We start from the raw sequence: 22,781 nt of genomic DNA on the forward strand, positions 1-22,781 counted from the left end.
GGGATGAGGGCATTGGGGGGGGAGGGGGCTGCAGGTTGGATATTGAGAAGCATCTGTAAGATTTTTTGTGAGGGTGGGAGGTTGGAGGGGGTAGCTAGCAAGAAGCTTTTATGTTGAAAACAAAACTGTGTTCACTCTTTGTACTAAAAGGTTGAAATTCTGCACCAAGGAAAACAGAATTCTGGAACTTTCCTATGAATTATGCAAATTAAGCACATGCATATAATTGCTTGTTTTACATAATTTATTCAGTTTCTGAGCAAGGGCAAAGCAGAGATCTAATGCCCCATTCTCTGTTGAAAACAGTCTCACTGAATGTCCCCCCTAGCTTTGAAGATCTCACCTGACACTTCAAAGCACATTCTTGCTCCCTTAAGCTAGAATCTTGCTTGTTTGTTAAAAAAAAAAGTATGTTTCACCTTCCTTTCTGAACTTGCTGTCCACATACAGTCCTAGTTAAAGGTCCTTTTCCTTTGAACCTCCCCCCCTTCTCCCATAGGTGTGGGACATGTGTGGACAGCCCCTGGATGTGTCATTGGTGCCCATCTAGTCACCGCTGTGTCCCTGAAGGGCCCTGCCCAGATGGAGAGGGGCTTGTGTACAATCAGAAGGTGAGTAACTGTATAGCACAGGGGTCAGCAACCTTTTCCAGCCCTGGTGGGGCGGACTAAATTTTGGGCGTGGAAATGAACGAATTCCTATGTCCCACAAATAACCCAGAGATGCATTTTAAATAAAAGGGCACATCCTACTCATGAAAAAACACGCTGATTCCTGGACCGTCCGTGGGCCAGATTGAGAAGGCGAATGGGCCGCATCTGGCCCACGGGCCTTAGGTTGCCTACCCCTGGTATAGCAGGTCCCTCCTTACTTTCCAGAATAAATTATGTTGGTGGGGGGAAGAATGGGAGAAATGTTTCTGCATCTAAGCCCTCTGTGTCTCCTAGTTAACTTCTGAAGAGCCCCGTGGTGCAGCTGCCTGCCCCAGTGTGGGGGGCATTGGTGAGACCCACCTGATTCCTGTTGGTGTAAAAATGCCACTGAACCTGGTAGCCTGGAATTTGCACTTGTTGATGGTAAGTGACAAGATTAAAAGTCCTAGAAGCTACTGGTGTGTCTCTGTGCGAAAGGAAATAGAGCTTGAGAAGACCTCTTAGGACACAAGGGGCTATTCATTTCAGAGTTAAAATGCACTTGAGTTTGCCACGTCTAAGTACCCAAGAAGCTGTCATTTTTGTAGGCATGTTCATAACTTTTAGGGGAATCCATACCCCAGGGATGAGGAACTGGTGGCCTTCTAGATGTTGTTCCACTACAATTCCCATCACCTGCAGCCATGACAGACAATAGTCAGGCATGATGGGAGCTGCAGTCCAGCCACATCTGGAGGCTCACTTGTTCCCCCAGCTCCTCTGCAGAACGTTATTCCCAAGATTTTGTGGGGAACTGTGGAAGTTTGAACATGTTTCAGATCGGTCTTGCAAAGGAGCTAGGAATTTGAAGACGTGTGCTTGAGTGCTATTTTAATATTTTAAGCCTGGCCTCTCACAGGGTTGTTGTGGGGATTAAATGAGGAGGGGGAGAACCCCGTATGCCACCTTAAGCTCCTTAGAGGGGAAAGGTGGGATAAATGCAAGAAATAAAAAAATAAAAGTAGCTGCAGCATCATACATACCAGTTATTTGTATGCAAGTCGTGCCTTTGCTGTCCTCTGAGGGGCTTCAGCTTGCGATGACAGATGTGGTTGGCATTGCCCCTCTGTGTTAGGACTGGCAAACGAAAGGGCAGGGAGAGCAGGACTGAGAGTGAGCAGACTTTGTGGCAGGACTGGGGAAGGAGGGGGCAGGTGTGGCATGCAGGGCCCTGTCTCACCCTGTCCTCATCCTCAGGCCCCAGTGACACTCTCCTGTGTACTGGAAGTGGAGGGAACCCCGGTTGTGGTTCCAGCATCCCTGGAAGAAGGGGACAGGGGAACATCCCGCCGCGTGCAGTGCCTGCCCCAGGCATATAACTACACACAGCCTGCCCCTGAGCTACATGTCCCTCTCTACATCATGATAGGGGAAGACCGGCGCCTTGACAGCCATGGAGACCTGCATGGTAAGGGATGATGGCCTGTGGAGGTTGGATTTTATATGTATGTGTATATATATATATATATATATTAATGTTGTGGTTATGCCTTTGTGTGTGCCACAATTCAACAGGGAGTGCAGAATGTGGTAGTAGGTGCAGGATTCAGTTTCATGAAATCCCCCTTTTTTAAATTTCAAAAGGAAGAATGCAGGCTTCTAACCCTCACAGCTGCAGAAAGATGCTTAACCAATTATGCACAGAGCCTTGAAAGCTTGACCTGGGTGTGATAAGATTTTCAGTGGTTGGAGATCCACCTTCAGTGCCCTGTGCAACCCACCATAACAAAACCAGAAGAAATCAGGCAAAATAGTAAACCCTGTGTAAATGATTATGCAGAACAAGCAAATAAATTGTATTGTTGATGCAGGCTGCGTAATTCAGGTTTTCTTGGTGCAATTTCTTTTTAGAAAATCAGCACAGGGTATGCTAAACCCTGGATATGTCCCACCACTACCCTTGAGTTGCTCAAGGCCCTGCAGCCTTGCACTTTCCTGCCTTCCCTGGGTTAGGAATGAACTGTTGCTGGTCTGGAAAAGGCAGTGTTAACAGTATGACTTGAATCTGATATTCACTGCTTACCTTCTTGCCTCCTTCTCTAGTGACTTTGTACAACTGTTCTGCTGGCCGTTCTGACTGCAGCCGCTGCAAGGCTGCTCTCCAGCATTTCCGCTGCATTTGGTGCCAGCTAGGAGAGGTGGCCAGCTGCATCTATGAGGACCTGTGCCCATCCAAAACTGACGTGGCTGCTTGCCCATCACCCGTCATCCACTCGGTGAGAAACAGCACTGTTAGGTCTGCTACTTTGGTTAACTGCTGGTCCATTTCTTGGGAAGTTTTTGTATAGAACTCGAGCGAGGAAGCTGACTAGGCCCCACTTCTGCTAACAAAAAACTGAGACCATTTTGTAAATGAGGTTTTTGTTTTTCCACAATCAAGCAGTATATAAAATTTATGAAATAAACAGTACCAGTGGTTATCCTGTTCAGATTGCTGATGGTGAACACCACTGAATGCTTCTCCATAGAAAAAGTTTTTCTAAATGTAGAAAACTGACATGTCAGGGAGAAGGGTTCTGGTCTAGCTTTTATCCTGACATCTAGTTTTCTGTGAGCAAGAGAGTGTGTGCTGTGAGTATTCAGATATGTGACCCTTGGCCTGCAGTCTGAAGTTGTCCACTTAATACCAGCTCAATGGAAACTAGGCCCCAGCTTGTACTCTGTGTGTGTACATCTACTTCCTTCCCTGTCTATCATATATCTGGTAGACTAGGTTATTGCCTGAGAGAACTCTTGCAGTAAACCAATTAGTCTCTAGTCTGCTGCCAGTGCTTTTTGTATCTTTTAGTCCAATCTGGAGCAGGGAGGACTTGGTTTGGTGCTATACGCCCAGTCTGGGTGCTACTACTAAATGAGGTGTAATGGGTGACCACTGGGAAAAGGGGCCTTCTCAGAATGCCCTCCCCACACAGGTTTGCCAGGCCTTGTGGTCTTTTTGGTGCTCGGTGAAGACTTTCCCATAGCCTCCACCCCAGGCTTTTCACTTGCAAGTTGCTGAATCCACTGAATTTTAGGTCAGTTGTATACTTAGAATGACACTGTGTTTTTCTTTATGTTGTTTTTTTTTAGATGTTTTTATGCTGAATTGTAAAAAAAAACTGGAATATGTTGGTTGTTTTTTATCATCATGATTTTTATTATTTTTATAAGCTGCCCAGGGAACTGGGCAATACATAAATGCTGCTTATAAAATATTCCTGTCTTCTAGATTCACCCCATCACTGCACCCTTGGAGGGGGGCCTGACTCTCACAGTGACGGGATCCAACCTCGGCCGTCGCTTTGAGGATGTGGCCAAAACTGTGACTGTGGCTGGACTGCCATGCATCCCTGATCGAGCTCAGTATCTGGTTTCTACCAGGTAAGGAGGCCTGGGAGAAGGGCATGGCTCTCCAGTGTAAAACATTGAAAACCAGCTTTTTATTAAGGGCTACAGAGAGCAACCAATTCCAACCAAGAAAGTTGTGGCTGAGGAACCTATTTTGTTTCACTGATTTGCATATCAGTTTTATTTGGTATTATGCATGTAAAGCTATATCAGTTGCATGTGTTGTTGAATGTTTACTGTGTAGCATTCTACTGATTTTCATTAAATGTGAGGAGTCTGAGCCAGTAACCTGCTTTATCTATTTAAAATATTTCTTAGCCTCTTTTCCTTATTCAGGATAGTGTACAAAAGTGAATCAAGCCAACTTACACATCATAATTCACCAGGGGCCCCGACTTATAAAAAATATTGGGGGGGGCGGGGGCCCATGCCGACTTATAAAAAATATTGGGGGGGCCCAAGACCTTCAAACCGCTGCTGCTGGGGGAACGAAAGGGGCGAGCCCCGGGCTGCCCCAACCTTAAGTGAACCTGTGAGGGCCCGCCCTTTGCGGCAGCCGATTGGCTGCCGCCGTGGGCGGTGAATATTAATGAGCTAGGGGGAATCCCCGCTTCTCCGCGAGATTGTTGATGGGTCGAGAGCCCACAACCCCACCCCCTCTCTAGATCGGGAGTGGCTTTGTTTTAACTCATTACTGAATGTATTTTAAAAGGTAACTATCGTCAAACAAGGAAAATAAAAAATACCAACATAATTTTGTGATTTTACAAAGCATAATATAACTAATAATTTTCTTAAATTATTGGGGGGCAGAGCCCCCCCAAATGAATTTTTGAGGGAGCTCGGGGCCCCTCAGGCTCCATGGAGTCGGCGCCTATGTAATTCACCACAAGGTCTAGCATCTTGTTTCTTCCTGCAGCAGCCAGGAGGGCGTGGAGGCAGTAGCCCTTTCCCTAGCAACTGACACATGGTGGTTTGATACTTTTGGATTGGGAGCTTCCAAACAGAGGCCTTTATTCATCTATCCTCCTATGATTTTTTTTCTAACCCTCTTGTAATGCCTACCAAGGTAGTGCCATTCAATGCCTCTTGTGGCAGCAAATGCCATAAATTAATTTACATGTTGTTGCCTGTCCTGAACTTGTTGCCTGTCACTTTTATTGGAAGGCACTGAATTCTAGCATTAAAAGGGAGCTGGAGAAAATTTATCTGCCCACTTTCCTTACCTAATCCATATCTTTTTAAGCCTTCATATTGTCTGTCTTTAATCATTTCTCCTCCCTAAACCAAAAAGCCCCTACGCTTTATAGCAGTTTCTCTAGCTTATCTGAATGCTTAGGTTTTTGAATAGCATTCCTTCTTGCCAGCCTCGAGAAAGAGGCTAGTCATGACTCCCACTTTTCAGATGGAGGGCTGAGGACAAAATAGAAAGCTTGGCCTAGCACCACTCACTGGATCTGTGACTGAGCTAAATTTGAACTCTGGCCTCTCATGTTCAAGTAAACGCTAGGCACAGAAACTGAAACTCATAATGGGTAGTATTCAACTAAGTTTTACTCAGAGTAGACTTGTTCAGTCAGTTTCAACTACAGTGGTGCCCCGTAAGACGAACGCCTCGCAAGACGAAAAACCCGCTAGATGAAAGGGTTTTCCGTTTTGGAGGCGCTTCGCAAAACGAATTCCCCTATGGGGTTGCTTCGCAAGACGAAAAAAATCTTGCATCCCCCCGCGGGTTTTTTTCGCTTTTTTCGCCCTTTTCTTAAGCCGCTAAGCCGCTTATCAGCTGTTCCGCTGATAAGCCGCTTAACAGCTGATCGCTGGAAGCCGCTTGACAGCTGTAGCGCTAATCCGCTTCGCAAGACGAAAAATCCGCTATACGAAGAGCCTCACGGAACGGATTAATTTCGTCTTGCGAGGCACCACTGTACCTGGTTCTGTTGCCAGAAGCCAGTACAAGGACTCTAGCTAGCGCAATGGGGCTTCTCCCACACCTCCCCCAAATTCACTCTGCAGGGTTGGGAGAACCCCCCCCAGTATAGCACATAGGGGAGAAAAGGGGAGATCACTCCATCAGGCAAGCAGAAATGGTTGAGTTTATGGGATGATCTCCTTAGTGCTGTGTTTTGCCTCTTCTTCCTCTTCTGGTCCACCAGCTCTATCACTTTTGTCCGTGCTCTTCAAAATGTCTGCCATGGACTTAGGCAGGCTCCTTCATGATAGGGCCTTTCTGCTGTTCTCTACAGGATTGTGTGTCATGTTTCTCCTGGAAAGCGAGGCTTATCTGGCCCTGTCCAGGTCACTGTAGGAGACCGTCCGCCAGGAGTTTCTGAGACTCACTTCACTTATCAGGTCAGTATCTTACAGAGGACTGGCGGATGCCCAAGGGGTGGGTCTAAGGAAGTACTCCAGCTTGGAACTGGGGGACCAGGCCAGAGATAAGTGTATTTGTTCCTAGTGGTTCCCATACACTGTAAATGTCCTCCATGTCACTACTACTTGGGAGGGAAATGGGAGGGAGAAGTCAGATGTTGGCAACACACACAAGCATGTCCCATTCAAGCCATGGTTTAGCGAGATGTACATGAGCAGGAAGGAGCCCCTGCGAGCTCAGGTGCTTCTCTCCCACTTCCCTTTCTCCCCTTGCAGCTGGAAGGTGGATTATAGCAGCTTCCCACCCCCTCGCCCATTTTCACTGAATCTCGACTTGTCATGTTCCCCAAACCCAGGACTCTGGTTCATAGGAACCGGTTCCTAGGGGCCCTAGGTCCCTTCGCCACCCCCAATAAAATATTTGAGGGAGCCAGGCCCCTGCAAAGTGGATGGGCATTGCCATGCAGATGGTGTGCATGCACCATCTCTTGTGATTGATTATGCGAGGTGGGGCTTACCTGCCCCCCATATTTTATTCAAGTTGGCACCAGACTCTGGTTAGTTTTATTAAGCCAGCTTCAGAAATCACAATTGGGAGTTTGCTTGTTTTGAAACTGACAAGAGCTGGTCATAAGCCACAACCCCTTGTTCAGGCAACAAGACAAGGCCTTGGAAGAGCAAAACTGAAAGCTGCTGAAGTCTTCCTCCAGGTCACTTGGGGGGAAAGGTGAAGGGGAGGTTTGCGGCCACAACTTCCTGCCTGTACACATAAAGTTAAGTATAATATGCGAACCTAACCCCTGTCCACAGGCCTAATGGGTGCTTCTTTCCTCAGGACCCCACCCTTCTTGATCTGCACCCCCAGCTTGGCCCCATGGCTGGGGGCACTCGAGTCACCATCACTGGGGAGGAACTTCTGACAGGCACTGAGATTGCTGCCTATGTAGGGGCGCTGCCCTGTATTCTGTAAGTGGTGTGGCTTTTTTCATCTCCCCCTGACTTTGACCCTCCTCCTCCTCTTCTTTTCTCTACTAGTCTTGCCTCAAGCCTTCACTTAACGTCTTTGCTCTCTCAACAGCGAGGAGCCTGTGCAACCAGGAGCCATCGTTTGTCGTACCAGTGCTAGCCTCAAGCCACAAGAGGTGTCTGTCTGGGTCCAGTATGAAGGGGCTGAGCGCCAGCTGCGGGGCAAGACCTTCCATTACACCCCCAACCCCCAACTCACTGCGGCTTCCCCACTCACCAGCTTCCATGGGTAAAAAGAATGTAGGGGAGCAGGAATGATCAGGGCTGTCACCCAGTTAAAGAAAATATTGATTCATCGGTCAATTAAATCTACATGAGTTTGCTGTAGTTAAAAACTGTAGTTCTGCAAAAAGACCAAGCTTACTTTGTTTTTAAATGATGTATGCATATACCACAATGCGTATATCTGTGTTTTTCTTTAAGTCTTCCCCTTGTACAAGGAGAGACGGGTGACTGTCCTTGCCATCTTCATTTTTATAATCAAATGTATTGAATTGGGATGGGAAGAGAGACATTACAGTCCCAGTGCAAATCAATATGCATGCATGCATGTGCTGGCTATTTTTTACAGTGGTACCTTGGGTTACATACGCTTCAGGTTTCAGACTCCGCTAACCCAGAAATAGTACCTCGGGTTAAGAACTTTGCTTCAGGATGAGAACAGAAATCGCACGGCGGCTGCACGGCAGCAGCGGGAGGCCCCATTAGCTAAAGTGGTGCTTCAGGTTAAGAACAGTTTCAGGTTAAGAACGGACCTCCAGAATGAATTAAGTTCTTAAACTGAGGTACAACTGTATTTGTAATTAGCTAAGCAAGGGCTGAAATGTGAATTATGTTCTGACTAGTTTGGTGCTAAATTCTGAAAGATGTTTCAGGCTGAATGTTTGCAAATGTTGCTGTGGGCCCCTGGGCTTCCTTTAACTTGAGGGGAATCAGTAAAGGAATAACTCAAAGGTTAAGTTTTGAAGGGAGTGAAATTTGAATGTGAGTAGATGTCTTGGGACGGACATACCATACCATCGTTCTACCCGGACATTGAGATCCAGCGTTGAGAGCCTTCTGGTGGTTCCCTCACTGTGAGAAGCCAAGTTTCAGGGAACCAGGCAGAGGGCCTTCTCGGTAGTGGCACCCGCCCTGTAGAACTCCTTCCCATCAGATGTCAAAGAGATAAACAACCACCTGATGTTTAGAAGACATCTGAAGGCAGCCCTGTTTGATGTTTTAATGTATTTTTAATCTCTGTTGGAAGCCACCCAGAGTGGCTGGGGAAACCCAGCCAGATGGGTGTGGTACAAATATATTATTATTATTATTATTATTATTATTATTATTATTATTATGCATAAGGAGCAGCAGGGGGAAGGACAGAGATGGTTAAGGGAGTCAGGCATCTGAGGAGGAAATGGAGGCAAAGCAAAAGTAGGGTCACACGTGGACCCCTGCAGCTGTGAAATTCCCATGGGAATCTGTTTGGACCTCTGGTCTGAACCAGCAGGGCCGCTCTTATGTTCCAGTGACTGTAGTGCCTGTGTTAAACTCATGGGTGGCATGCCCTCCACTGCTTCAGCCACTTCTCACTTTCCTGGATGCTGTCTTTCTCCAGGGGCGGACGGATCATCTATGTGAAAGGGACTAATTTGGATGTGGTGCAGCAGCCACTCATCAAAGCCATCCTAGAGCCGGAGGAGATGGCAAGTGGAAGCAGCCGGGAGAAAAGAGCCTGCGACTCCTTGCAGGGCCCCCACATCCCACTGACCCCAGCTCCACCCCACCCCTGTGCTGAGGTGGGAAACATGTTGGAGGTGAGTGCAGGGAGGAAAGGAATGCTTTAGCTTGGCAATTACAATTCAGGGGTCTCTTACTCCCTCCCTCTCTCTTCTTGCATCTCCACAGTGCTGGGAGCCTTGTTGCGCCAATTCGTCCACCCTTCTCCTCTGCCCATCTCCTGCTGTGCCACCCAATGCCCGCTTCCGACATCTTCGTTTTGAGCTGGATGGACTCCATGTCCCCTTCAGCAATGCCAGTGGGGGCCAGAATTTCTCCTACAAGCCTAATCCCCACCTGCGCTGGCCTGGGCGGGATTCCACTGGACGTCCTTTCAGTCTTAAACCTGGCAATGTCTTGGACATAGAGGTGAGTGGCCATATTAAGGTGGGAGAAGGTCTTGGAAGTGGGGAGTGGAGTCCCCAGGATGCAAGAATCACTCCTTTGCCTCCTAGAACAGTGATACTGAGTGGGGCGTTTCTTACCCCTACCCTAAAACTCGCTCAGCTGCCCTTTTATGCTGCTTCCAAGGCCTGCAAATCCTCATCGATGCCCTGCATGTGGATTTATTGAACACACCATTGCAATGAAGTGGTCTTGATTTGAAGCAGTCTTGCATTGACTGCATGCCAGAAGAGAGATCTGAACTGCACCTTGGAAAAGCTAAGCCACCGTCTGCAAATATCAAGGCCCACTCAAGGTATTTTGCTACCTGAGGCAGAGAAGCAAGTGGTGACCCTGCCCCCAAATCAATGGTCATTGTACCCAAGGGCACCTGAGGCCGAAGATCGCACAAGGACTTCTCCCCCTCACTGGCAGTAAAAATACAATACAGTGGTACCTCTGGTTACAAACGCTTCTAGTTATGAACACTTCAGGTTATGAGCTCCGCTAACCTGGAAGTAGCTGCTCCTGGTTGTGAACTTTGCCCCAGGATGCGAGCGGAAATCGCGCGCCAGAGGCCCCATTAGCGAAAGTGCGCCTCAGGATAAGAACAGTTTCAGCTTAAGAACAGACCTCCGAAATGAATTATGTTCGTAACCAGAGGTACCACTGTATAGTAAGTTAGCAATCAATATGCTGCCCTACAATCCCCAACCTCCAGCTGACTAGAAAACCAGGATGCCAGGAGGCAGTGCATTAATAGGGCTCTTCTGCTGCTTCAATGAAGGTGGGGGGGTATTGGGGTTTTTTGTTACTAGGTTATAGGGTTGCCATACGTCTGCAATTTCCCAGACATCACCGAGATTTGCTCGTTGGAAACAGTGTTAGGACGTAAATTGCTCAAATGTCTGGGAAAATCCGGACACATGGTTTAAAAAAGTTCAAAAAGTTTATTTTTGCACCTGATTTTGCAAAAAAAAAAAAAAGGCTCAACAACTTCGGGCAAAACTTTTTTAAAAAAACCCAGTTTTTTTGAAAGATAGCAACCCTATGTGTTATGTATATTTGTGTTTTTAAATTGTAAACTGTTAGAATTCTAGCCCGTCTTGAGGTATGTGCCTATCTGTTCAGGCACCGGCTGAATTCCTTAGACCTCCCTCCGGCGACTCCCGGCAGGAATAAACATTCGAGGTCCGTTCCGGCGATTTTCCTCAGGCTGTGAGGAAAACACACCAACTGCTTCTCCTCCTTCTCCTCCTCCCTGCATATCCCCAGGGAGGGGAATCAGACACAGACAGAAACGTATCTACATGTCTTTATTTGTGTCTTTTAGCAGTCATACAGTAAAGATGTCTGCTCTCTTCAACAAACAGAGAGAAACACCACCCATGTACTTCCAGCACAGGTCATATGACAAACCCACTGAGCTAACATCCGGTGCTCAGTACAGAATGGACTGCCCCTTTGTTCCCATGGCAACAGTCACAAACTTCCTGTTTGGCTTTCCAGCCACATGCAGCAGACTTGGCTGCTATAGCCTTTGCTTGCTGCAGCATTGGTGCCTTAGAATAACATACTCCCCCTAAAGTATCAATGCGTGCAGCGAGCAAAGCGTCATCCAGAGAAGAAAACAAACAGTTGTTATACTTATAACACTCCCCTGTTGTTTCAGTTCCACCCTTGGAACTACCCGCCACTGGTTTTACCAATGTACCTCTCTGGTTGTGTGACTTCCAAGGAATGAGTGCTTCTGCATTACCTTGGTTAGCAACTCTCTGTTGTGCCTTTGTCTCTGACTCAGACACAGCTTCAATTTGACCTTGGTCGTTTACAACAGCAACAGCTATGTTAGCAAACTCTTGTGAATACCTCTTGGGTGGTACACCCTTCGTTGCTCTCTCAGACCTACGTAAGAGGTGCTGCTCTTCTTTGCTTTCTGGTTCAGCCTTTGAACTCTCTGGAGAACCAGTACTAAGCTTAATCAGTGGTTCATCCTCCTCTTCTGAGGGTCTAGTCATTATGTGAGATTTCCTCTCAATGACTGTGACAACTGAGCTGTCTGAGCTATCGCTGTCATCTTCAGTACTACTGAACTCAATAAGATCAAAATCATCATCATCAGAATCATCATCAACTCCTGTGGGAAATGTTTGAACAATCACTCTCTCCTGTTCAGGAGCACTCTCTAGAAATTTTGTGAGAATCACCTGACCAGATTCAGACAAAATTACTCTGTAGAGACCCTTTTCATAACCCACAAAAATGCCTCTGGCATTCTTTACTCCACCTGGAGCTTCTGTTCTCACATGAGACCCAAAAACCTTGAAATGGGCAACTGAAGGTTTTCTGTGGAACAGTTTCTCAAAAGGAGAACTTCCCAACTCTTTTGAAAACTTTCTCAACCACGTGTAACAATATGACATTAGCGATTCAGCCCAGTACTCATGTGGCAGATGTGAACTAAGCAATTGCGCTTCCATTCCCTTTTGCAATTCTTTGTTCACCCTAACACAAACACATTTGTTCCAAGCTTCTTCGGAACTAGCAATTTTGTGTCTTATCCCTTTCTTCTTCAGGAACCTCTGGAACTCCTGTAAAAGAAAAATTTGCTTCTCATCTGTGCAAAGACAATCTATGTCAGCATCATGCATATTTTTAACCTTGTCACAAAACTCTTTAAACCTTTCTAAGGCTTCTTTCGGTCTCTCCAAAAGATAAATCCAGACAAAACCTGTAAAAGAATCAACACATATTAGGTAATACTTTGCATTGCCTCTAGAAGGTGTTAGAGGACCAATCACATCAGCATACACCCGCTGAAATGCCCTGTTGACCCTTGAGGTCACCTGCTTGGCGTTTTTCTCAGCTACACCTGTAAAAGAGATCATGTTAGAATCACAAGAATTACATTCCATGTAATCACTTTGATCAAAAGTCAACAAATACAGTCCATCTTTCTCTTTGGCAGAAAGATACAACTCTCCATCTTTGTAGATCTCGCAGTTCTGATCATCATAGGACAGTTTTAGTCCCTTCTTGGCAATCTGCGAAACGCTGAGCAGATTATACTTCAACTCTGGAACCAAATAAACATTGCTTATAGTCAAGTTCAGACTTTTAAGATACACAGTCCCAATTCCGGTCGCTTCCAGCTTTTGACCGTTGGCTAGTTGCACCGCGAAGCTTTGCTTCTTAAACGTAGAAAATAGTCCTCTGTGTCGACACATATGCTGCGTGCATCCGGTGTCTAGGATAAAGAAATTCCCCGCTTCTGGTGTGGCTTTTAGCGACATCAAAGCCTTTGCAGTCTTTGCCTTTGGGATGGTGTGACCTTTGTCTGATGCCTCAGACTTTGTGGAGCTTCCCTTGGCTCCTCTGTGCTGACGTGGCTTCTTGCAGTACCGCTGAAGATGCCCAGTCTGGTCACAATTGTAGCATCGGACAACGTTTAAAGCTACAGCGTCTTCTCCAGTAGCAACAGCAGTAGGGGCGTTAGAACTCCGTTCTTTGCTCCCCTTGTCCTTCACTTCCAGGGCGGCAAGTCTGTCATGTTCACAAAGAACCACGGCAAAGACCCTCTCCGACGTGAGATCAGCTGCTGGGAGAGACCCCAGCTGACTGGCAACCGTTTTGTAAGTCCGATTCAGGCTGTTGATCACCATGAAGCAAAACACTTCCTCCTGCAGACGGAAGTTACGTTCCACCATCTGTTGACGCAGAAATTTCATTTCCGTCAGGTGCGCTTGAACATCTCCATCAGGCGCAAGCCTCAGGTTGGTCAGCTTCTCAAAATACAGCAACGCTGAAGAACCTGCATCTCTCTGATGTGTCCTTCTCAGCGTGTCCCAAACATCTTTCGCGTGGTCTAAATCTTGTATGTGGATCAGCTGCGAATCTGACACGCACAGAATTATAGCAGTTCTGGCCTTCACATCCTGTGACTCCCAAGCACGCGTTGGTGCTGCTGGAATGGGGTTCTCAATCACCCCAAACAGTCTCTGATTCTGCAGCAGGGCCTTCATCTTAATAGACCAGGATGCATAATTGTCACTGGTCAGGAGGTCTGGAGTAGGCAGGCCTCCCCCTTCTTGGCATCCATTTTGAGTCCTTGCATTGACTCTCAAACACAAGCCTCTAAAATCCAATAGCTGGCTTGTTTACAGTCTGTGCCACCTGGCAGCTCTGAACGCTAGCTGCTTTGGAAAGTCCCTTTCCAACAGTTCGTTTGATTGGGCCTAAGTCATAACAAAAACTTTGTTTTTGCCTCTCCGAGGCAAAAGCCTGACTTGTCCAGCCCTCTCGTGAAACTGGCCTTCGTTGCTAAGCAACAGCATTCCTTTTCCTTGGACAGGAAACCACAGGAATGTTTGGAATGCAGAGCTCTTGTCTCTCGGAGCTGTTTTTCCCAAACGTTTCTCCCTCGAAGCAGAGAATAACTCAATCTGCATTCATTCTTCTAAGCCCGAAATCTCATACCTGGGCTCCGTTGCTTGGACTTTCAGCTTCCTCTGGTCAGCTTCTGGCTGCAGAGAATCAGCTTTCTCACCTCAGGCTTCCATGGAGGCCACTTCTTGATGCAGAGGTCGATGAAAACAGCAACCGGCGTCTGCTACCACTGTTAGAATTCTAGCCCGTCTTGAGGTATGTGCCTATCTGTTCAGGCACCGGCTGAATTCCTTAGACCTCCCTCCGGCGACTCCCGGCAGGAATAAACATTCGAGGTCCGTTCCGGCGATTTTCCTCAGGCTGTGAGGAAAACACACCAACTGCTTCTCCTCCTTCTCCTCCTCCCTGCATATCCCCAGGGAGGGGAATCAGACACAGACAGAAACGTATCTACATGTCTTTATTTGTGTCTTTTAGCAGTCATACAGTAAAGATGTCTGCTCTCTTCAACAAACAGAGAGAAACACCACCCATGTACTTCCAGCACAGGTCATATGACAAACCCACTGAGCTAACATCCGGTGCTCAGTACAGAATGGACTGCCCCTTTGTTCCCATGGCAACAGTCACAAACTTCCTGTTTGGCTTTCCAGCCACATGCAGCAGACTTGGCTGCTATAGCCTTTGCTTGCTGCAGCATTGGTGCCTTAGAATAACCACCCTGTGATCCTCAGATGAAGAGTGGGATAGAACTTTAATAAATAAAATGATAATAATTGCTTCGGGAACTGTTCAAGAAATATATTTATGTGTGTATGTACAGTATATGTTTGTGTGTATACATGTTTGTGTGCATACACACACACACACACACACACACACACGTATAGGTAAAGGGACCCCTGACCATTAAGTCCAGTTGCAAACAACTCTTGGGGTTGCGGCGCTCATTTCGCTTTATTGGCCAGCATGACTAAGCCGCTTCTGGTGAACCAGAGCAGCGCACAGAAATGCCATTTACTTTCCTGCCAGAACGGTACCTTATTATCTACTTGCACTCTGACGTGATTTCGAACTGCTAGGTTGGCAGGAGTTTTGGACCGAGCAATGGGAGCTCACCCTGTCGTGGGGATTCGAACTGCCGACCTTCCAGTCGGCAAGTCCTAGGCTCAGTGGTTTAGACCACAGCGCCACCCACGTCCCTATATATGGATAATATCTACTTTTAATACTAATTAATACTAGTAGACTGCAGGTTGTGAATGCATGAATTGCACTAACGTTTTCTGGGGCACAATTATTTTCTGAATTAGTATAATTCAGTAAGTAAGTAAGTAAGTAAGTAAGTAAGCAAGTAAGTAAGTAAGTATTACTTACACTAATTCAAAAATATCAAAAGTTTAGAAAATGGTACTTCAATTCATGCATTCACAACTTTCAGCCTACGTATTGAGCACAGCCCAACAGCCCTATCTTGGCGGCCAGCTGTCCACTCAGCCCCCCTCATTTTGATGGTGTTTGTGTGGAGAGGGTGGCCAGTCTTATGCGGGCAGCAAAACGGGTAGATTTATGGCGTCACTGGGTGGCTGCATTTGGCTTGATGGGTCACAAATTGTGAATGCCTGGTCTTGTTTCTTTAGCACGTGAAGTTATTGCCTTGTTTTCTCCTGCTCTTGGGCAATTGGCTGGGTCTGTCTTTATGCCTAATGGTGAGATCAGAAGGTAATGGGCTTGTATTACAGTGTCCAGCTTGGAAGCAAAGGGGATATGGGGTTATGCTGCCCGCAGCACTGCTTCAACGTGTGTGCACATACAGGGAAATTCACCTTTTGCCTCTTTCTCTCTTTCTGCTGCCCTGCAGGGAGAAGGCTTGACCCTCGGCATCAGCAAGAACGAAGTGAGGGTCATCATTGGCAACAGCATCTGCACCGTCAAGACCCTAACCCTGACCCATTTGTACTGTGAACCCCCACTGCAGCCCCCACAGCCACTTAATGCTTCCTCTGTGCTCCCAGAGTTCATTGTGAGTAGGTTGCAGGGGAGGGAGGCTGCATGCAGGAGTTAACCTCTTTGGGATTCCCTTTGTAATGGGGAAAGTTCTTCCTCTCTTGAAACTTTGGAAAGACCTCCTGTGTGGCCTAGATTTTATCAGGCAGCCCTCTCTCTCTTACTGAGAACGTAACTTGTTTAAAGTGCATATATAAGCTCACACCCTTGTAGTTTGCATAATGACAAATTAGTAGCTACCAGAGTGAAGTTTCCCACTCCACCCATAGAGTGTGTACAGGAATCAAAGGTCTGCACAGTAATGCTATATTGGTTTTATGCCTGTTAATTGCCGTTGCCGTGGCTTTTTCCTGGTAGGAGATCCCCGTAACAAACAATTCCCTGAGGAGAGGGAGTGGCTTAAACTGGTTTATGTAGTGTAAATATGTACTTAGTGATCAAGATCAAATTTAGAATCCTTTATGTGGCCTTACTGTGAGTGCAAAGGTATTAAGGAGATAATGAATGGAGTTGTGAGGTCCTGCTTATGTGTCCTTCCTTTTCCTGCTCCAACCAAAAGTCACTTGGTTGATGACTGGGATCAGAATTGCTAACCCCTGACCCAGAGGTGGTGGCTGCTTTTGCACACTTGCAGGCCACGCCCTGTGTGGGATCAGTGCTCAGAAATGCATTTTTTACCTGTTTCTGTCCATTTTTTATGTGCATGTAACATACCTTCAGTTCCCCCCCCCCTTTGGCTGGTTTAAATTATTTGAAAACTTCAAGGAACGAAACAGTTTTTGTTGCTATAAAAAAGGTCATGGAATCCTTTTATTTTTAGCTCTCCTATATCTTCAAAAATGTTAACATGCTGATGTAAAGCAGATACAAAAAACAGCTAGGAATTGTTTTAGTGTAACATCATATACTGTTTTTGTAGCTCTTTACCTTTCCTTGTTCAGATTACAAAATAGAGTATATATTTCAATTTTATTTTAGATGTAAGGCTTTTGGCTGACATATGGGATTTTAAATGTCCATTTTCTCAGCATCCCAGTGTCACAGAAGGTTGGTTTGCACACTAAACTGTGCCTTGTTTAATGTCCTACAATTGGTTTCATATCATATTTTGTAAATAGTTTTGGTGTTGCCCAAAATAATTTTTTAAGTGGCTGCCATTTTGTGATTCCACCCCCTCCCCAACTTAGGCATATAAAAAACTTTGTGTTAGTTCAAAATGTCATCAAAACAGGTTAAGCAGTGTGGCAGCAACAGCAGGAGTTGGTGTCTACACTCTTTGTGGCTACCCTGGGCAGAGAGTAAAATGCATTGGTCAGATACAGACATATTTAGATTCAGCCGGTCAAAACACACTGAAGCCAACACATTCCCCTTAAGTAAGCTAAAAGCTTGTGGAAACTTGCTGGCTATCATGCCCCAATCTTATGTTTCACTGTGCTTCTGGATTAAATGGTAGGTCAGAACTTTTCAGTAGATTGTGGGAGACTTGTCAGGAAACAAAGACGAGAGAACTACCAGTGCAGGCTGAGGTTTCCTCACAGTAGTAGGAGCCACTGTTTTAGGGTTAGGTTTTGTCTTTGAAAAGTATGGAATCTCCTGCTGTATACCATTAGATCTGCAGGCTTGGAATGGCCCTTCTTTATATATTGTTGGACTCCCAACTCCCATCAGCCCAGTCAGCATGCCCAGTGGTCACAGATGATGGGGAGGGAGTATTAAGCACATCTGGCAGGAGGGTGAACAGGGCAAAGGGGATGGGAGTCTTCAAATTCTATAATGATTTCAGGTGATCATTTGACCTGGACTTTGATTCACAAAGACTTTTGCCCCAGTATATTTGTAAGTTTTTAAGGCTCCACAAGACTTTGCTGTTTTGTTGCTACAGACAAATCCGGCCACCTCTCTGGAGTCATCTTTCTGTGTTGTCGTTGTCACTTTACAGGTGCAGATGGGAAACTTGCGCCTGGATCTTGGCCGAGTTCGCTATGACACTGAGCCACCCTCCCGTTTCCCGCCGGAAGCCCAAATTGGGCTGGGGGTGGGGGCAGCCGTGCTGGCTTTTGTAGTTCTGCTGCTCATCCTCATGTACAGGTATCAACATTACGATGTTTCAGGGGGAGGGGTGTGCAAGGGGGGTGAAAAGTTGCTTTTTCCCCTTCAACCCCCCCAATCCTTCTGTAAAAACTGCGTTGCTCCTCCCCTCATCCTGGCAGGCGAAAGAGCAAGCAAGCCCTACGAGACTACAAGAAAGTGCTGGTGCAGCTTGAGAACATGGAGATCAGCGTTGGGGACCAGTGCCGCAAGGAATTCACTGGTATGGGATGGGGCGGGGAGCAAGTATGGAGGAGGTGAGATTGAGCCACAGGCAGGAGAGCAGTGGCATGAAATAGACGAAGGAACAGCTTGAGGAGGGTGGGGGAAGTGAAACTATGCTTTTCTGAATAATACCTGAATGACATGGAGGGCTAGGAATAAGGTTGTGTTATCACTCCCTCTACTCACTTCTAATAACCCTACTCGCAATTATAAGCAGCAGTCTGGGGCACAGAAATTAAGCAGGTGACATGGAGGGAGGTGGTGAGACAAATTTCACTTGCCTAATTTCTGAGTGCTGGGCTGTTCAAAGCCAGGAGTTGGGGAGCCAGTAGCCCTTCAGATGTTGCTGAACTTCATCTCCCTTCATCTCTGACCCGTTGGTTGTGTTGGCTGGGACTGGTGTGCTTTGGAGACCAAAAAGCCACAGGTTCCCATTCCTAGTTTAAATGTGCAGGATTTAATGAGTCTGTGGCTGCATAATGATTGATTGATGATGATGCACAAGAACAGAGTTCGAAGGGTATATCCTGAAGGGATACATTTCCAGAATTTCATAAAGGAAGCTGTTTTGAGATGAATTGCAGAAGGATGTTTGCTGAGAATCGCTAACAGCTATGTATTTGGGTAAAGAATTCCTTCAAACGGGGATCTTTTCTCCTAATGTAATGGTTGTGTGTTGCTCACTCTTTTCTTTTGCTTTTCTTCTCCACCCCTCTCTTCATTCTTGCCTTCCCACCCGTCTCCCAACACAACCCCCTGCTTGCTTCAGACCTGATGACGGAGATGACTGACCTGAGCGGGGAGCTGGAGGGTTCAGGGATCCCATTCCTGGACTACAACACCTACACCCAGCGCGTCTTCTTCCCAGCTCAGGGGGACGTGCCATTGCGGCGTGTGCTGGATCTGCCTGAGGGGCGCCGTGCCACCGTGGAGCAGGGCCTGGGGCAGCTCTCCAATCTGCTGAACAGCAAAGTCTTCCTGCTGACGGTGGGTGATCTGGGGGGATAAGGGGGAAGGGTCCAGAAAGTGGTTGAGCTAGAGGGTCAGTCCGATGCCATACAGTGGTACCTCGGGTTAAGTACTTAATTCGTTCCGGAGGTCCGTTCTTAACCTGAAACTGTTCTTAACCTGAAGCACCACTTTAGCTAATGGGGCCTCCTGCTGCCACCGCACCGCAGGAGCACAATTTCTGTTCTCATCCTGAAGCAAAGTTCTTAACCCGAGGTACTATTTCGGAGTTAGCGGAGTCTGTAACCTGAAGCGTATGTAACCCGAGGTACCACTGTACTTGGATAGGGAGTGGAGGGAGAGGTTGTCTTGCAAGTGGAGTTTTTTTGGGATTTTGTGTGTGAGAATGCATATGAATGCGAGGTTATTGCATGGGAGATCAGCAGTATCTTTTTAAAGTTCCAGATGAGAGAGCGAGCCTTAAGGAGCACAATTCTAGTTGTACTGAACAGTAGGTGGAGATACAGTATGGAGAGACTTCAGTTCGAGAGCAGCTGCTTCTGAAAGTCTCCTCCTGCATTTAGACCATGCAAAGTGTGTGCTGGTAACCTCTGGGGGTTGCAGTCTGGCACCTCCTCGTTCGGGGATGGAGAACCTGGCACTCTGCAAGTGGTGCTAGATTCCAAGTCCCATCATCCACAGCCAGCATGGGAGCTGTAGTCCAGCAGCACCTGGAGATAGTCCAGCAGCACCATCAGGGTGTGTTTGTGTGTGTGTGTGTGTGTGTGCGCGCACTTTAGAGGTTTTGTTCTGCTGTATGAATGGATGAAGGCGGCACACAACATCTGCCCCGAGTCCTGTTTCCTGCTCTGGAGAAGGAGTAGGACCGAACGGGTTGTACCATAGTGTGAGGATTCTGGCAGAGGTGACGAGAGTCTTCCCTTGCTGTTCCCAGTTAATCCGAACTCTGGAGGCCCAGCCTACCTTCTCCCAGCGGGATCGATGTCATGCAGCATCACTGCTCTCACTGGCTCTTCATGGGCGCTTGGAGTATCTTACGGACATCATGCAGACTCTGCTGAGTGATCTTGCTGCCCACTGCGTCACCCGCAATGCCAAGCTCATGCTTCGCAGGTAGGCCCTGTGTTCAGGATGGGGCATTGTGGAGGTGGGGAAAGATGTCCTTATTCCAAGTCCCCATAGGTGCCTTCTCCCACTCCTTCCCCTGGGGGGTAGATGCTTTCACAGTTGGTGAGGGTTGCCAACTGGCAATAATTTTATTTGCCTGTTCAGAATTAATCCCCCTGGCTTGCTGCCAGAACTGAAGAATGCAATGCCCTGCCCCCCCCAAAAAAAACCTGTTATATTTTGCTGGTGTTGTATGTTCACAAGGTAATTAATGCTTAAACTGGAATGCCTCAAACCACAAACATGCTGAAATAAATTAGAGATGAGGAGCATTTTAAAAACTCTCATTTTCCTGCTTTATATTAAAACAGTAAGTTTTTTATACTTATAAACAGAAAGCAGTCCCTTGAACTAGGTTTAAGCATTCTGTATATGTTGAGAGACTGTCCTGTTGTTCTTATAAACAGCAACACTTAAACTTACTTTCCATCCGAAGGGCCCTCCGTACCTGTTTTTTAAAAAGTATTCATCTTAAGGTACCACAAGTTATTATTTCATAACCACTCTACTTAACCCTGCAGAACAGAGTTTTGAATTTAAAACTGTGGGCCAAGGATTGCTGTCACCATCTTGTGCTGCAGCTGGTAGCATACCTTGGCATGAGGGGGGAGGGGGGACGCTAGCAACTCTACTTAGCTCCTCAACTGTCCTGCAGGACAGAGACCATGGTAGAGAAACTGCTGACCAACTGGATGTCCATCTGCCTCTACTCCTATCTCAGGGTAAGTTGTAAAGCCTGTCTGGATGATGCCTTCTGCGTCTAAGGTGGGACTTTGCACTTTTAAACTTAAAATCCATTGTTGTATATTGTTTTAAATGTTTGTTTTGATATTGGGATTGTAGTTCCATTTGTGTTTCTCAAGCTGGTCTCTGACCGTAATAAATTTCATGTTTCATGTCCAAGGTGGGAGGTGCAGCCAGGAGGAGGAGGTCTGGTTGAAGGTGGGGGAACAAAACTCGCCCCACATTTTTCCACGAGTGCTCACTCTCCTGCTTCCTGTTCTTGCCTAGTCCTGTGGCTTGTTGAGGCTTCATAGGGTCACACTTTTTATCATGCTCTCTCGTCCCACAGCTAGTCCAGGGCATGCCTAAGACATTTTGATGCTGGAGGCAGAACAATCCAGAGTACCCTATCCAAACATACTTCAATTCAGGGTGGAGTACAATCCACCTTGTGCGAGTGATTATATTCATTTATTTTTGCATTTTTATGCTGCTTGAAGAGGCACATGTGGTTTCCCTGCCCCCTTTTATCTCCTCAGCAGCCCTGTGAGGGAGGTTGGGCTGAGCAAGAGAGGGGCTGGCCCAAGGCCAGTCTGTAAATGCCTGTGGATAAATAGGAATCTGGGTCTTATTAAATCTTGTGTGACACTCTAGCCATGACGCTACATCAGCTTTCATAGGAAATGTATGTAGGAAAACATCTCAGTGGATTGGATTTTTCTCTCAAGCTTCACTTGAGAACTGAATTAAGTGGCCAGCACCACCAGCTGTGCTTTTTTGGCACTTTGCTTGGGATTTCCAAAAATGTACACTGCCCTGATGGTGGGTCCGGTAGAAAGATGTATGATTTTGAGGCTCCTCCTTCTAGCTGTGCAGGTGTGGGGTTGTTAAGGGCAGTGCAGGGACTGGAGTGACTCTGGAGCCCAGGCTTCCTTCTCATTCCTTCCCCTCCTCCTCTGTGTTTTCCTACAAAGGAGGTGGCTGGTGAGCCCCTGTACATGCTCTTCCGTGCCATTAAGTACCAGGTGGACAAGGGCCCAGTGGATGCTGTGACAGGCAAGGCCAAACGGACCCTGAACGATGGGCGGCTGCTGAGAGAAGACGTGGAGTATCGGCCCCTCAACCTGACTGTCCTGGTGAGGGGGGGCGGCCCAGGTGGTGCGGGTGAGACTCAGCGCATCCCAGCCCGTGTCCTTGACACAGACACCATCACTCAAGTGAAGGAGAAAATCTTGGACCAGGTCTACAAAGGCGTCCCTTTCTCCCAGCGCCCCTCAGTGCACTCCCTTGACTTGGGTAAGGAGTCTCCTCCATTCTCTACTCCCCACCTCACCCCAATCTGTGGGTCTTCCTTTGGATAAGGAAGGACCAAAACCTGTTGAGGATGTTTAGTTCATTTTGAGAGAGGCCCACATGAAGTTGTCCTGGGCTTGCTGTGGAGATTTGGGGGCAGGGGGTGGAAGTAGGAGACCCTCACCTGCCACTCTTCCTTCCCTCAGAGTGGCGCTCAGGTGTTGCTGGCCACCTGACACTTTCAGATGAGGATCTGACCTCCATCACGCAGAACCAATGGAAGAGACTCAACACTCTACAACATTACAAGGTATGGGGTTGGGTGGGATGCAGCTGAATGGTAGAAGCTGGGAGGGA

General features: G+C 47.1%; 1 protein-coding gene across 1 annotated transcript in view; it reads left to right on the forward strand.

Moving 5' to 3' along the window:
* PLXNB3 (plexin B3) overlaps nucleotides 1-22,781 on the forward strand; it is a 58,761-nt gene that overhangs the window by 24,940 nt on the left and 11,040 nt on the right. The window contains exons 10-27 of the mRNA XM_081893665.1: nucleotides 500-611; nucleotides 948-1,076; nucleotides 1,890-2,100; nucleotides 2,736-2,908; nucleotides 3,901-4,052; nucleotides 6,263-6,368; nucleotides 7,225-7,355; nucleotides 7,468-7,644; nucleotides 9,019-9,217; nucleotides 9,309-9,548; nucleotides 15,811-15,972; nucleotides 17,899-18,047; nucleotides 18,170-18,270; nucleotides 19,042-19,259; nucleotides 20,176-20,354; nucleotides 21,064-21,130; nucleotides 22,106-22,427; nucleotides 22,631-22,734. Of these exons, the coding sequence (XP_081749791.1) occupies nucleotides 500-611; nucleotides 948-1,076; nucleotides 1,890-2,100; nucleotides 2,736-2,908; nucleotides 3,901-4,052; nucleotides 6,263-6,368; nucleotides 7,225-7,355; nucleotides 7,468-7,644; nucleotides 9,019-9,217; nucleotides 9,309-9,548; nucleotides 15,811-15,972; nucleotides 17,899-18,047; nucleotides 18,170-18,270; nucleotides 19,042-19,259; nucleotides 20,176-20,354; nucleotides 21,064-21,130; nucleotides 22,106-22,427; nucleotides 22,631-22,734 (2,932 nt within the window). The remainder of the gene's footprint in view (nucleotides 1-499; nucleotides 612-947; nucleotides 1,077-1,889; nucleotides 2,101-2,735; nucleotides 2,909-3,900; nucleotides 4,053-6,262; nucleotides 6,369-7,224; nucleotides 7,356-7,467; nucleotides 7,645-9,018; nucleotides 9,218-9,308; nucleotides 9,549-15,810; nucleotides 15,973-17,898; nucleotides 18,048-18,169; nucleotides 18,271-19,041; nucleotides 19,260-20,175; nucleotides 20,355-21,063; nucleotides 21,131-22,105; nucleotides 22,428-22,630; nucleotides 22,735-22,781) is intronic.

The sequence above is a fragment of the Podarcis melisellensis genome (genome assembly GCF_964234715.1).
Source record: "Podarcis melisellensis genome assembly, chromosome: 17".
NCBI lineage: Eukaryota > Metazoa > Chordata > Lepidosauria > Squamata > Lacertidae > Podarcis > Podarcis melisellensis.